The sequence below is a fragment of the Halyomorpha halys genome, unplaced genomic scaffold (assembly GCF_000696795.3).
Source record: "Halyomorpha halys isolate HHAL.00 unplaced genomic scaffold, Hhal_1.1 Scaffold415.1, whole genome shotgun sequence".
Lineage (NCBI taxonomy): Eukaryota > Metazoa > Arthropoda > Insecta > Hemiptera > Pentatomidae > Halyomorpha > Halyomorpha halys.
In genome coordinates, this window is record NW_027106189.1 from 819,685 (window position 1) to 836,645 (window position 16,961).

At 32.4% G+C, this 16,961-nt stretch overlaps 1 protein-coding gene across 2 annotated transcripts; it reads right to left on the minus strand.

Annotated features, from left to right (window-relative positions):
• Window positions 1-1,877: 1,877 nt before the first annotated feature.
• LOC136795083 (odorant receptor 13a-like) lies at window positions 1,878-15,088 on the minus strand. 2 transcript variants are annotated; one of them, XM_067044578.1, is made up of 6 exons: window positions 14,926-15,088; window positions 11,987-12,808; window positions 11,331-11,430; window positions 11,148-11,252; window positions 8,260-8,418; window positions 1,878-2,039 (listed from the first exon to the last, which is right to left on the minus strand). In XM_067044578.1, the coding sequence occupies exons 2-6, from the start codon at window positions 12,787-12,789 to the stop codon at window positions 1,986-1,988; spliced, it is 1,221 nt and encodes a 406-aa protein (XP_066900679.1). In that variant the 5' UTR covers window positions 12,790-12,808; window positions 14,926-15,088; the 3' UTR covers window positions 1,878-1,985. The 2 variants fall into 2 exon arrangements, with proteins under 2 accessions (XP_066900679.1, XP_066900678.1); XM_067044577.1 differs by lacking the exon at window positions 1,878-2,039 and adding an exon at window positions 2,352-2,846.
• Window positions 15,089-16,961: the final 1,873 nt, after the last annotated feature.

Consider the following 16,961-nt stretch of genomic DNA (forward strand, 5'->3'; position numbering starts at 1 on the left):
ATCTGTCAGTTTTCCGCTAACCGATATAATGTAACAAGGAATAGAGGGATTTCTTGTAAATTTGCGGACTTTATTCCACACATCAGCTGACGAGGTAAAAGAGTTTATGGAACTAATATATTTTTTCCACGACTCCGCCTTACTTTGTTTGAATATATTCCTACATATAGCCTGGTGCTTTTTATATTCAATAAAGTTTTCTGACGTCATACATTTGGTGAATTTATATAAAAAAAGCCTTACGACGTTCTTTAATAGCCTTCTTACACATATCATTAAACCAAGGGACAAGTGGTCTTCTTAGGGATCCCGAAGTCATCGGTATTGATGCCTTTGGAGCCTTTATAATGTTGTTAGGGCTTTACAACCTCTATCAGTGTCCATCTCAGATGGATGAATTTGTGGTGGGGTGGCAAGGGACGTAAAAAAAGAGTCCAATCTGCTCTTGTAAGCACCCATTTCGGCTTGATATGTATATGATTTATTGTTTTAAATTTTATATGAAGTGGGAAATGGTCACTGCCGTGTAAATCAGTAAGAACTGTCCAATCTATAGAATTATACAACGTTGGACTACCGAGTGTAAGATCAATTGCTGAATAAGTCCCATAGCTAGAGCTAAGGAAAGTATGATCCCCTGTGTTAAGCAGCAGGAGATTAGTATTGTCTATGAATTTTTATATTATTTTACCTCGCGTATTAAGGTTTTGAGAACCCCACCGCGGCGAATGGGCATTCATGTCCCCTAAAAACAGCACAGGCTGTGGTAATTCATTAAATATGTCTATTAGGTGTTGGTCATCAATTTGACGATCCTGTGGCAGATATAGGTTACATACTGAGAAGGTAAAATTCATATGGATTTTAACTGCTATAGCTTGGAGATGAGTATTTATTTGGATCGGTTCGGAATAAACTGACTGGTTTACGGCAAGGAGTACCCCGTGGTGGCCATGATTTGTATATGGCCCATCTTTCCTATATATTTTAAAACTTTTTAAATTTCTTTTGTCATGATTTGAGAGATTAGTTTTCTGGAGGGCTATACAAAATGGATTTATATCTCAAATCAGAATCTTAAGATCATTAAAATGAGTTTTTAATCCGTTACAGTTCCATTGTAATAATGACATAAAAATAAAATAAAGGAGAGAGAAAAAAAAGTTACTTTACCTGAATAAATAGAGAATTATTTTTTAAAATTAATTAAGTAGATATTAATGGTGATTAAAAATAGGTTTAGTTCAGCATATTTTAGACAAATAAAGATTAAAAAATAAATAAATAAATGAAACAATAATAATAAAAATTATACAGAAATTTTGTAAGAAATATGTAATCAGTTTTAAAATAGAAAAATTTGAAAGTAAATATCGACTTTACTTTACTTATTAATCGTGTTCCATTTTTGTATTTTTAACTATATCAGAAAAAGTTAATTGTGTGGGTAATGGGCATTTTAATTCATATTTTTTTTTAGCTGCTATATAGGTAATTTTTTCGGTCTTCTGTATACTCTTAATTTTTTTTTCCTTAATAAAAGTTTTGTTTTGAAAAAGACTGTGCTCACTGGGACAATTTAAACATTTTAAAGATTTTTCGCATTGTATTCCTTCATGTCTATTTCCCCCCAGTAACGACAAAGTGGATTGCTTGAGTTTCAGAAGAAGTGAGAGAGCTGGTGAGGTGAGGAGGCGGGTAAGACGATAAGATCGTCTTCTGAATGTTCCCAACTTTTGGCAGAGGTGGGCAGGGAACTAGAGAATTTAATTATATTCTTTGAAATAGTACATTTATAAATATTACAATATATTTCATATTTATACATTAGATAACAAGATATATACAAGAATTTGACAAAAATTGACATGAGGCGATTGTCTTTTGAATTGTCTTGGCCTTCAGGTCGGGTTGTAACGATTCTTGCAACAAAAAGCCTGCTATAGATTCACAGAATTGTTTTGGGCACTTGTAGTCTGCAGCAGCTAGGTAACACTGAAAGCCTTTGTAGTTACCACGGTTTCTGATAGGTACCGCTTCTGCAAGTTTATTCTGAAGTTATTGCTAAAAATGTGCATCATGACAAAATGTTATTTACTTTTTAAATGTTACTTCAAACTAGGTGTTCATAAATCGTTATTGTTACATTCTATTATAAAGAACTATTATAATGTATTTGTTTATTTGTTAAAGGAACCATTATAATTAAAACAATTTAACAATAAATAACTTAAAGATATCTTTAAAGCTCTTTGTCATTTCATTAAATACAAATTCGACGAGAACCTTCCTGTGATGGTAATAAAAAAATCTGATGGTAATGATCGTTGAAAAAATACAACTGTTTTTGTTATAATAATATATTTCTCATAAATAATTACAAATGCAATACACTTAAGCAATGAATAGCTAAACTTTTGGTGCAGATTAACAATGCATTTGAATGATGAGGAAAGTTCATTCGAAAACCAAATCAAAAAGCAATGGGAGGCTAAGTACTCATTTATGTTTAAGTAATTCTTTTTGCTTTGATAGATGGATAATTGATGTACTTTTTTATAATATTGGTAAATGGGCAAAATCGAAAGTTAGACGTATTGTTTCTAATGTATGTTAATTTGCAACATAAAAATAAATGTTTAAATAAATTTTCTTTTTTTTCCTTCCAAGATTGATTAATCTCTTCCTTTGTTTCTAATGTGCCGCCGAGCGTGGAGTGAATATCTACTATGGTGGCATGCTTATGTACTGGTAAAACTGGAATCGTAAAATCCTTTTTTTTATTACTGCTAACCACTTTTTATATTTCTCAGTAAGTTGAAATACTGAAATGCTGTCGTAATTACCTTAAATATAATTATAAAAACATATTATCATGTGATAAGGATAACTGAAATTAGTAATAAATATTTATTAATTATTGTTGGTTCTAAATATTATTTATTTGAACGCTTTAAAAACTATATCATGTGTAAAGCATTTGATCATGGTTTTACAATTCTTGATAGGCCAGACAACATGGTATAAACCCCAATATGTTAGAAATGTTGGAAAACTTTTGATTTCGTTTTAAAATAATTAAAATTTAACTATATTTTCATTTGCATGTAAAGAGAGTTTATTGAAGTTCACGCCAATTATCTTTTTGTGGTTTATTTGGGGGGGGGGAGTGCAATAACCTCAAAATTGGCAAACTTCTTTAGTTTTTCACTAATGACTCCTAAACATTAATAGGAATTGTTATAAATAAAAACAGATAAAATTTTAATTGTCATTAAAGTCAAATGAACATCATATTTGTCAGAAAATCGCAGGTATTGAGTCCTACCAATGGGAGTTTGGAGAAATAATATTTAAGGAGGTCTCATAATTTTCTTTTCCTGGCTTCAAAAACAACCGATTGCTGTCAAGAGCTTGTGTAGTGATAATTACTCGAATATTTACATCTTCCCCAGCCACAACCACATACTCGGAACGTGTAACATTTTTTATAGTCCTTCTGACAATAGTTTATTTCAATATCCTCTGCAGCTTATTATTCGACAGCGATGTTTTCTTCTGGAAATCTTTAAATTAACTTTGATACGAACCATTTTCCCCTTCATTCGAGAGAAATTCATCTATTGACATTATCAGTAACATTGTTTCATCAAATTCAATAAGCTTGGTTGTGGGCTGCAATAAAATTGTACCTTCTAAGGTGTTCTGCAGATTTGGTGCTCTTCTCAGTCAGGCCTTCTTGATAGCCATCAAATACTAATACTGATCGGTCTCCTAATTATTTTTTTCCTTACGTATACACTAAGGAGTCAAGAAAGCGCTTTTGCCTAATCCCGTGGTACCCGGTGGAGTGTAGGTGTATTTTTTCAGATTTGCCTAATTTTCATTGCGTAATCACTCCTTCACCATCAAATATAATTTTGGCAAATGAAAGATTTTATAAGTAAAGTAATTTTTAGTATAGATTCGGTTTTTTTTTTTTTGGTTTTTTATGAAGTGCAATTCTCATGAAAAAGAGCATGGGTTTATTTGATTTTGTATTCAACTCCAAATTGCTCGCGAAACCTCACTTTAATAATATTCGTTTTTTTTAATTGGAGTTTAACATCCCCCGTCTTTTCTAACTTTGGTCTGTAAAGCCAGATTGTTCTACTGGTTACCCACCTATTTTAGCCAGAGCGAGATAATCGAAATTTATTTCGAGGGTCTGCCACAAAATAAATGTCACCAAGCATAAGCCGGATTCGAACCGCCTCCCCTCTAACACAATAATGCTAGGTTTGTGACACATTACGCTCGACTATCCATGGCCTCAACAACACTCTTTTCTTTTTGGAGAATTTCACTTGAAAAAAATTGATTCCGATAATGCTTTCGAGACTAGAATTTTCGATTTAATCTTTTTATTTTAAATTTAATATCTTTATTGAAATTTACAACTGTATATAATACATTCAGTAAATTTGATCTTAGTTAAAATGGAGTGTTACAGGCGTGTAGAGCAACTACCCATTGGTAGCACTCTAATGATATTTTACATTAGCAGGTCTCGTGGTCATCTTCTTTTCAGGCGCCTCGGAGGATTGTCAGGAATGGAAGAGGATGTGAGGTTAGAAACTAGGGGTTTGAGTGGTTAGGGAGTTTGTAATGGAAGGAGTGATATCTGGTTCGGGCTAGATCGGTTACATAGGGAACATTAAGGTTTTAATGTATGATTTCATTTGTGACAAAGGAGCATTGACGATTTTACGAAGGATTTTGGACTGTAAGGATTGGATATGAGAGGAATTCGAAGGTTTAGTGGAGCCCCAAAGCTCAACTCCATATGTCCAGATTGGCCTTATTACAGTCATGTAGATCAGTCTTTTGTAATGTGTTGGAAGTTTAGACCGTTTGTCTAATAAGTGCTGTAATAGTCGAAATCGACGTGCAGTTTCCTGTCTTTTCAGTCTTGTGTGAGGATTCCAGGTTAATCGTTTGTCCAAATGTAGTCCAAGGTAGCAGACCTGTTCGAGAGGGGTAAGAGTAACATTATGAAATGAAACTGTAGGGCAGTCGGTAGGTTTACGACAAAGGGTAAAGGTTATTTGATGGGATTTGTTGGAATTTATCTTAATCCTCCAATTACGATTAAGTTATTATTAACTGCGAGCAAACATGTGTCATCGGCATACGTGGTGAGGATAGTGTTAGGACGGTTAGAATATCAGCTGTTTAGAAGGTGAAGGGATGGTGGGGACACCAGCTGACTGAGAATAAAGGGATTGATAGGAACCATTGTGGTTTTCCTTGGAATAATCTATCAATGAGAAAGGAACGAATGATAAGAAATTATGTAGGAGGTAGGAATTTACGGAGTTTTTAAAGTAGTCCCGGGGGCCAGAGCCTGTTCAAAAGCCTGTTCTACATCGAAAAAGACTCCCGCGCTCCAAAGAAGATGAGACTACGTCCACCACACGATGACATTGCTGGATAGTAGAGTGGGATGTTCGGAATCCACTCTGGTGATAGGGATTATATGATAGGAATCCAGGATGGGGTATAGGCGTTTCAAAATGTGTTTTTCTAGCATTTTGTCTATAATCGGTAATAGAGAGATAGAGCGATATGATGATGGGTATTCTGGAGACTTTTGGGTTTTGGGGATCATTTTAACTATAGATAATTTCCAGGAGTCAGGAAAATATATGGAACGGAGTATGGCGTTATATATGTAGGTGAGGAATAGGATGGCTTTTCGAGGAAGAAGCGATTTAATCTTAAAGATAGAAATTAACCTTTTTAACCTCCACGTTTCTGGTGGGCCGCGACAAAATCAAAATTAGGAGCATTATAGTGTCTGAATATACTATTTGTTCCATTAAATATATTTTACATTCGGAACATGAGGTTTAAGCATTCAAAACATTTTCTTTTTTTCTAAATGGCCGTTCTTTGAACTCGCACGTCTTTTTAACAACTTGATTAATTTCAAACACAATGTTCTCAATTGACGCATAATTTAAAGTTCTTTAATTTATAAAATAAAGTACCATTTTCCAAGAAATTCACTGTTTAAGAGTTATTAGTGAATAATTAAAAAAAGTTAGAAAATATTAAAGCTCGATAAAAAAAAATGGTGATAACTTAAATGAACTCTTTTTACATACAAATGAAGAAATTGGAACTATTGAGATGTAGCAAATATATTCAGCACATAACCACCCTGGTAACCTATCACTAAGAAGACAAGATATGATTTTACTTTCTCTCAACGTTACTCGATTTGTGGTTAGCATCTTGCCACAGAAATTAATAGTCTCAATGAACTAAAAGAGATATACAAAACGGAAATGCAAAACCAGAAGAAGACCTTAATAGAAAAAATGGAAAATCATCTGTCTCTAGACATCAATAGAGCTCTAAATATCAGAAAGAGAATCATATATATTTATTTTTATTATATATTTTTATATAATAATATTTAGTACTATAATATTTACCAATATTTACTCTATTCCCGAAATGATACCATCCCTTACCAATTGAATAGTTATTCTCAGTATTTTTTATCATTAGAGTATTGATCCGGTTTATGTTTGTTTTATTATGAGTTCTTATTGTTTGTATTCATTTTATATTGCTAGGATTATACAAAGTAAAATATTTTATCTAATATCAGATAGCCTATATTTATTATAATAAGAGTAATTATTTTTAAAAAATGCAAACTTTATCGTGAAGTGCGGGAAACGACTCACATGAAGACATATTTTGCAAAGAATTTGAATTATTTGTACAAGAAGTCATGTTCTTTAACAAATAAAATAAATAAAACGATGTAGAGGATTGAACTCAATCAATAAGTCTATGGTGTATTAGATATTCTAAACATCGATGGTTTTAAGCCGATGTTTTCTAAACATCGATGTTTTTAAGCCGATGTTTTCTAAACATCGATGTTTTGTCCCAATTTTTCATTTTTTTTTCCAAAAGTAACTAAATGAAAACCAAAAATTTACAGCATAAATAGATTCCTATCAACAATGTGGTCGAATAAAAAAGTACCTCCAACCTTCAAACAACATGATAGAGATAAATTACGACTAGAAAAACAACGATTTTTTAAAATATCTTTGCTCAATATTAAAATATCATTGCATACAGATCTTTGCTAAAAATACATCGATGTTTTTGAACAACCATTTCAGTAACTGAAGGTCTGTTCCAACGACGACGTATAGTGCGGCCAGACGGAAGTGGTTTTGCAAAAAAGAATGCAACATTGATAAAAAAAACATCGATGTTTTGAAATATCAATGTTCAATATCAAAATAATGTTGCTTACAATATATTACCCAGAATATATCGATGTTTTTGAACAACTATTTCAGAAACATAAGGTCTGTTCCAACGATCCCGCATTCTACGGCCTGTAAAAAGTGCTTTACAAACAAGTATCCGACAACGACTAAAAAACCATCGATGTTTTAAAATATTGTTGCTTACAATACATTACCCAAAATACATCGATGTTTTTGAACAACTATTTCAGAAACATGGGGTCTGTTCCAACGATCCCGCATTCTACGGCCTGTAAGAAGAGTTTTTTCAAACAAAGAATCCGACATCGACGACAAAAAACATCGATGTTCTAAAATATCGTTCCTTACAATACATTACCCAAAATATCGTTAGTCGATGTTGAAAAATATCGATGTTTGAAAACATCGATGTTTTTTTTATCGATGTCGCATCTCTACAAACAACCAGGCCTTACAACAAGTAATCGGACTTTCGGGATTTCTGCCTGAAATTCTCAAACCGCAGGCATACATTTTTTGACAATTAGTATTTAAAATTTAAGGTAAAATAAACTTATAGTGTATTGGAAAAAGGCTATGTAGACTCATAACTTATTCCCAAATGCAATGATAAAGATGAAATATGAATACCAAAATTTATTAAGATGTTAATAACCTGTGTTTTAATATAAATACAAGAGCTATTAGCAGTTAGATGAAGACGAATCTCAAACTTCGAAACACATACAAAATTACCTTTTTTGAAGTTTTTTTGGAAATGTCTGATATTGCTATTTTTTAAGTTATAATTATAAAGATGTTGTAATAAGTTATAATATATGTAAATATAGAATCCTCAATGACGCTGAAGTATATTATCAGACTGTTTTTCATTAGTTGTTGATTTATAAAATTTAGTATCACATATTTTGTAGTTATTGTAATGATTAACTGGTGCCCTATTAACATATCTCACCCAATTGTACGTTTCTAACGAGGCTTCAACATTGAATATACTTGTTTTTAAACGTATTGGTTTTATTGTTCCACATAGCATTATTCGGATACAACCTTTTACATTCCTGTCATACGCATTCCAAGGAATATTGAATAAGTTATTGAAGATCTGACCACTCTGAAAAAAAATTATAGGTAATGACTAAAAATTATCAAATATTGTAGTAAAGTATAACTTAAGCGTAATATGAGCCCAGTACGCACACACGACTCGTCCTTCCCGCATTTGAAACTAACAATATTACAACACAAGCAGCAGGGTTTGTGGTTTCAATTTTAAGATAACCCACTTGCTCTGGAAGGAATATGGTGCATCATAAAAATTAAACTTCCTAACAATTCTGTAACACTATCGTAATGTATAAGGTAGAAAATAAAGTCAAAGGGCGCAGCTATCTATCGTACAGATGGAACAATAGGGTATCCCTGAAGAAGCTTGTAAGCAGAAATACCGAAGCTGAAATTGAAATATCTCAGATATTCGTTGAGTAGAAACATGCTTAGCTAAACCAGAAGATATTATCTCAGTAATAGTTTTGGTAGGAACTAAATAGTACACCTTTAATAGGTACCCTAAACGAAATACAAATATGGAATGGTCTGCCATGTTACGGGAATGGTTATTTTTTAAAATTTTATTTGGGGTTTAACGTCCTTATATCCTCTAACTTAGGGTAGGTTACCAACCTATTCTAGCTAGAGTGGGAAAGTCGAAATCTATTCCGAAGATTCGCCACGGAATAAAAGTCAACAGCTCAGGCTGTATTCGAACTGGCACCCCTTCTGACAAGGAAATGCTATGTTTGTAGCTCAACACGCTCGGTCATCTACATATGGCAAATAATTCATTTGTTTCGCTTTATTAACCTCTTAACGCGCAGTTTTTTTGCAAAAACAAATGGGAAAAAAGAATCAATTTTCTTTATGTAAAAATACACAATTTAGAACATTGTCTTGACAGAAAAAAAAATACAAATATAATCAAAATTTTTATTTTTATTTTGGATTTTGATTCACCTTGTAAACACAGGCTAAAGCTATATATAGAGGATTTTTACAAAAATAAATCCTTTTTATTTATTTTATTATTATCACATTGTTAGTTTCAATTCGATTATATTCTAGAGTGAAAAATTATAGCAGCATAAAATACAAAGCCACTTGAATAATCTCCAGTGTGCACAGTTTGACCTTTTTAGCGCGCTCAAACTAACTCAAGTGTACAAGTTAAGGGGTTAAGTTTGGAATCTTGGAAGTTAATAAGTTTGGATTCAATTTACGAAAAAAAAAAATTTAAGTCCCAAGTGCGTACTTCCCCCAAAGAAGTGGAGTAAGAATATGATTATATTTCATTCTTCTTATATCGCATTTAAATTGAACGGCTTTTAGGGGAAGAGCATACAACTGTTCCTCCTAAATTTCAGGCTAACAATAATATTTTAAATTGGTAAAAAGTTCAATAAGTCTGTAAGTAAGCATTATAACTATAAATACGTTGAACCAATAAAGAAAGTTGGCCAAGGGGAATTTACTGAACCACAAACAAGTAGGTTCCTACAGGCGGTACCTCTCGCCGACCTTTGAAGATTTAATAGAATCATTACCCCATCGATGGTAAGACGTTCAATATATATTCTTTCGAGCTATTAATTTTATTGAAATGAATTTTCTTGATTCAAGTTTCCCCCTTTGTGGTCACCTATTTTCTTTACCTACTATTCTTCCGTAAAACCCGGTGGCTAGCTAACCTCCGGGCTTACATACCCCCTTCGTATCTACAGGAATAGCACCCGGTAGGACAAAGGTACCTTCCTGCACGACGTGGTGGCTGGCTACCCTTCAGGCTTGCATACCTCCTTCGTACCTACGGGAATAATACCCAGTAGGACGAGTTTACCATCCTTTGAGAAATTACGGTTGTCATTCGTTAGTCTCATCCTGTCTAAGCACTTCCTTGTCAATCACCTTACCTATGTATATTGAACACGCATTTCAGAGGCCTTCTGGTCAAGTGTAAAATATATCTAATGGTGTCAGATACAGCATCAACCACCTCGACAAGTCATACATTGTTTCTTGTTACGTCAATGAGTGAAGAGTTAAATGGGTATATAATGTTATATTGGTTAAATGAATAATAAAATTTTTTTAACGATTTTATGTTCTGAAATTTTTTATCCAAAGATTTAAGAAACGGAAGGAATATTTTGTACAATAACTTTTTTTTAAATATGCTTATTTACGTTAAGAAAAATATTACATCGGGACTATAAAATGGGGCGGATACGGTGCGCAATTGCCCCTTTGTTCGCAGTACACGAAAAGTTTAAGATGTAAGTGCGAATCTCTGCTTAAACCTTAGTGATTCCAAAATATTTCTACTATTAATACTTAGTTTTACAGTTCCAACTTGGATTAGTTATACTCAATAACTTTAATAACAGCCAACTCTGTACGCTATCAAATTTAGAAGGGGAAATATTATATAAATAGATCAGCATGTATCTGACTTTTTAAATGGTAGACCATTTAACGGGAGAGCACTGATCTTGTTTTCCATAACAGCTCTTTAAAAAAAAAAATTGTGCTAATTGCTCCGAAACGCTCTTACCCAGAGTTACATCACAAGCTTACAACAAACATCACTCTTGTTCATAGCAAGATGGTGTCGTGATATCAACTTTTGATAAAACTAACCATTAAAACCGAATGTTTGGCACAAACCTTTTCACGGCTGGGTGGAATTGGCATGAACTATGGTTTAATGGAACAACAAAGACGGATGGTGGACACGTGGTGCATGCGTGCACTGAGCTCTAATCTTGGTGATTCAAACTTGAGTTTTACCTCTTCTGCAACTCTCTCCCCTTCCCAACAGAGCTGATAAACAAAAAATAGTTCGGCAGTGACAATAGCCAAGAATTTTATAATATCCTCTGTGTTACTGTTGGGCTGTATCAAGAATCAAAATTTAATAATACAGTTTATTATTTTATTAATAATGTAATAAATAACTTTTTAATTAATTACCTTAGTAATGAGAAATCCAACAGCTCCTAAAATTATGGATGACAAGAAGATAAACAAAAGCAATATAGTCCCTAAGTATATCTTTGTCAAAGAATAATATCTGAAACAGGTGGAGTATGAAAACGTGCTTACAATAATTAGGTTTCTTAAATTATTACTTGAAATAAAAGAAAAAAAAGTTATGAAGTATTTCAAAGACTCTTCCCCCTTCCCTTCAATCATTTGAAAGCCCTAAAAGTTTTGAAATTTGAGAACTTACTTCAGATAGAAAAAATTGTGATTAAACTTTTTATTTTGAGAGTTAGTAAAATTTAAAACTAATATCAATACCTTTGAAGTTAATGTATTGCGATTTAAAATTAAGATGTGTATAATTTAAGTATTGCCTTTGTTGTATAATTATTCTCGTCCAGTAGTATAATTATGTTACCAGTTGACTGGTAAATTTTAGACTTATTCCAACACGAGTTTTGACCATCAGCTAACTGGCAGGCCCTCGCGGGGTACTGGTTCAAGACCACAAAAACTGTATTGCGCTAGCGCCTGTTAGTTTACTGATACTAATCTCTCTCTCTCTCTCTCTCTCTCTCTCTCTCTCTCTCTCCCCCCCCTGTTTTTTTTTTTTACTAAATAAAGTAACTATATTAGATACTAACTCTAAGAGCATCTGGTGGTGCACAATGTCCTCTCTTAGGCATTTGTAGACCAGAAACTGGAAATGTGCCTCTAGCTTTTCAGTGTCGTCCACTTTACCTTGGTATTTTTCAGCCCTGACATGTATCCCTTTTATTGAATTATTGAGAAGTTTAAGTTCTCCCCTGAGTCTGCCCATAATACCTCTGAAAGATTGATGTATACTAGTCGATACTCCGCATATGTAGAACAAACTGATCGCTTCCCAAGCCATGCCAAGAGAAAATCCGAAGTTATCGCTTGTGTCAAAGGGCATGTATAAAGGCACTGGCAGTTTTCTGGCTGACGAATCCTCTTCGGTGAATAATTGCCTCATAGGAGCGAACAGAAGATATCCCACGCAAGAACTACTCATTAGGAAACAAAATAACTTGTTTGTTTTCACGGAACTCACGTTGATTTCGACGTGGATTTGTCTGTTTTCGTCACGATCTTTAGAGAACTCGTTGTAAGCCAAGTTTATCAATTTCCACGCCTGGTCTAAGTTTGAATTGTTGTACAGCTCATTGCTCATGTAGGATATTACAATAATAATAGTTAGGACATAATGTATAGACTCCACTTTCTGGACTATGTCGTCTGTTGAATAGGCTAAAACAACTCCCTGAACAACAACGATTAATAACAAAGTATAAACCGAAATAATATACAACAAGTTAAAAGTACTGATTGAATTTTTTCCTTGTGTATATCTCAGGCAACAAACCAGCCTCAAAAATTTTCTTGTCTTCCTCTCGTCCACAATTATATCATCCAAATCGGCCATTATTGGTTTTTTATATCACCTGAAATTAAGATCACAGATAATTAAATTATGTTGTGAATGTCTATACATCCTTAAATTTTAGTACACAAATAAACTTATATATCAAATTAATAAAATGTAAAAAAGAATAGCGAAGTTATTTCTTGATTAGTAAGGGTTCTGTGAATTTCATTGAAAAAATAAAGAAATATAAATAGTTTCGTATTAATCTTAACGGAAAGCTGAATAACTCGTAAAGTTTTAGAAACATTGTGAAAAAGTTGTTGTCATGTCTCTGATAATTTTTTTTTTTTTCGTTATTGAGCTAAACTGTGCACAGACGGACGGACGCACTTACCCACCATTTTGCCAGACTTGGTTATTTTGACACGTGACCTCAAAGCTACCAAGAACACTAGAAAATCTAAAAGAAGAGTAAATTCGCTGGAACATTAACCCTAATAGTTATAATACCTATTTAGGTTCAATTGTTCTTGAGATATAGCCTTTCAAAAAGCAACATTTCATAAAAATGTACTGAAATATCAGTAGTTACTTAATTTATTTTGAGGAATCTATATCTCAATAACCATTCGACGTGCAAATGTCTATTAGCACTCAAATTAAAGCTAGTTCAATGTACTATAAAGTAGTTTATGACCTTTACCTTCGTAGGAATAGTAGTTTTCATGATATTTGCTAAAATAAATTGATTTATAGTTGTTTGGACAATAAGTTTGACTTATGGAAAACTTTATTTCTTATTAGTAGTTTTTATGATATTTGACAAAATAAATTTACAAAATGTTAATTTCTAGTTGTTCGTATAACATGTTGGGTTTTTGAAAAAATATATCTCTAGATCCATGAGACGCACATATGTCTGCCAACACTCAAAATAAATTAAATTTAACACTTATCTTCGTAGGGGTAATAGTTTTTATAATATTCACATATGAATATAAATTTGGCAAATGAAAATGAAACTTTATAGCACATTAAACTAGCTGTAATTTGATTGCTAATAGACATTTGTACATCAAATGGTTTTTGAGATATAGATAACTACTGATCTTTCAGTACGTTCCATAGATTTTTATGATTTTTTTTTTTTTTAAAAGCTATATCTCGAGAACAATTGAACGTAAATAGATCTATTAGGGCTTACATTTTAGCAAATTTACTCTACTTTAAATGATGTTCACTTAGATTTTCTTTTGTTGCTGGTAGTTGTAAAGATATAGAACTCCGAATAAAAAATTAATTATTTTTAACGTTTTGAAACAGCTGCCATTTTTTGTTCCCCCTACCTATACTTGGCAGACTCATCAATTTTGACTAGTAATTATACCTAGTTTTTAATTAAGTAATCGAAAATTGGGGTGAAATAACTGCCTTTTTTTGTCCTCTTGGGGTCTTGTACTAGTATATTTTTGTTAAAAACTGGAATTCGAAATTTTGCAAAATCGTAATACTTTCCTCACATATATATTCCATACATAGATGGGTAAGTGAAAGTAAAAATAGACCAGTATCAGTTCAAAATTTTTAAAATATTTAGAAGATAATATCAACAACTTATCATTTTTCAAAAAAGCTTTTTTTGTCTGAGGAAATTAATATTTTCACTGTAAGCAATATTAAACCATGATTGATGTAAATTATAAATAAATACAAAATATTAAAGAGTTTTATGAATAAATTAACGAGAAAAAAGTAATCCAAAATTGTATTAAGGTAAGATAAATTATAAATAATAATGTTAAGTATTTTGAAATGTTTGAGGATCATGTAATTAATTGTAATAGCAACATAAAATTTCATGTTAAATTAATAGCAATAATAATGTTGTTAAAATTATTACAAATGAATGTATAATAAGCTGTTAATTGTTAAATTGTTCTTGAGGATGGCCGAATTGGCCGAAACGTTGGACTTATAAGAAAAATAAAATGTGTTGAGACCAAAATGGATAGAAATTAAATTATTTATTTTAAATAAAATATTATGAGAGCACTTTCCGAGTAATTTTTTTACTGATTTATGTGAATACAATCGACTACAAATCTTTGAATGTAAGCATAGGGACAGTGTATTAACGCAAGGTATACTGATTAATATAGAATATTTTAGCTCTTAAGTAGTAGCTTTACTTACGGTATTTATATTTGAATAAATGTCTCTATTTGAATTGTCTTAGTATAGCAGATTAACTCAATCCTATGAAAAAAATGTTATGTTATTAACTGTTTAAATTAGTTACTGCTCATACTTAATAGAAAGAAAAGAGTAATATTGCTTTGTGACCAAATGTTGAAAATGATCTAAGCCAGAAAACAATTCATTCGTTAAAAGTTAATTAACTCCATATTCAAACTAGCGAAGTTTTACAGTCACGATATGCTATTAGGATGCTCAAATCGTGTAATTATCAGTGACCACTGAAAACGCATTTCGAGCCGAATCCTGATTCTTATTAGGGCATATATACATTATAACCCTTGAAGACAGAACCACTGAAAACGTCATTATAAATCAATATTAGTTAGAATAGGAATACATACAATATAAAATTAAGATATCATTCTACGTTGGTATTATGTGAAATAAGTACATATATTAGATACTCGCTGTTTATAAAATCCGTTAAGTGATTCTTGATGAAATAATACTTCTACCAGTGATAATGTTTCTGGAGTAAAGGCGAAAGTGCAATGGACAAGACCCAGGGACACCGCGATAGGAGTGATGGGTGGTGTCCCCCCTCCAAGTAATTTCAGAACAAAAAAAAAATTGGGACATTTATGAACCTACTTCAAGCTGAGGGAAATGTGGTAAAATATTTTACTCAGAGAGCCCCTCTCTTCCTCCAGTAATTGGAAAATTTTGAGATTTGATAACTATTCAAACTGCAACCTTCACACTTCATATGAGTGACTAAATTTTAATACCAATAGCTAATACCTATGAAGTTGATAAATTGTGAATTTATAGATGCAATGTTGTGTTTGAAAAAAAAAAAGAAAAGAAAATTATTGTTATCAAATGTCAAAATAACAACAGGTAAATGAAAATTTCTAACCAAAAACATTTCGGAAAATTAAAATATTACATAAGATCTGGTCTTTAAAAAATCAACCAGTTTCATCAAGCTATATTTCCGCAACAGAAAGGAGTACAAAATTGCAACCGACGCCAGGAATAAGTTAAGGTGTCAGCTTGGCAACATTGCAATTGCAGCAGCACCAGTTCGGTTCCGGCCTCTGCGGGTTGACTTCTATTTCATGGCGATCCCATAGAATAAAAACTCGATGCTCCCACCCACCCTGGTTAGAATCGGGTAGCAACTTTTAGAATACCCTCCCCTCTCCCCTTATGTCAGAAATGACTAGGAATAGGGTAAACAAAAAAAAAAAAAAATGGAAACCAAATAACCTGTATTTGACTAAAGCAGGATTTCCCCCCCTCCTACAAGTTTTCAATTCAGTTGTGGGTCGTAGAGTAACATAAAGTTTGTTCTTGACGTATCCCCAACGGAAGAATCATAAGTGGTAAGATCAAGGGATATTGAAGGTCATGAGAAGAGAATACGATTCTCACGGTGGACAATAAACCGCTAATGCACAACTATACCTACTCATGCATGTTCATCTCTAAGCTTTTCAATTTTTGGAATCATTGTTTGATTTGCGCTAATTCAAATAACACTAATCTCATTTTGCTCCAAATTTCTCGTTTTGGGATTTTCTCATAATTTTAAACGTTTTGATTTTTTTCTGCCCGAAATTGCATTAAAATTTTATTTTTGTACCAACTACATTTCTCATATTATACCCATAAAGATGAATGTCAATATTTATTCATTTTTAATTTAATTTATAGTTTAAAATTTTCAAATCTAATTAAAAGGTAAAGCAATGTATTGATTTACAAGAGGAGTGTCAAATCAGCCAAAAAGTAAACACAAATAACGGGTGTTCTTGGAATTGAAATAACTATTGGTTTCGAGTAACAATGAAAAATTCTCTTTAAATAAGATCTCTCTCTTTTTTTTTTTTTTTTAACCCTTCCTTCCTCCCACTATACATTAGGGCAACCCTATACCAGCGGTACGTTCCAAACTTCCTAACATTTTAATATTCTGTCAAGAAAGGACTCGGTCACCAAGCCTCCTGTCTCACAGGAAGTAAAGT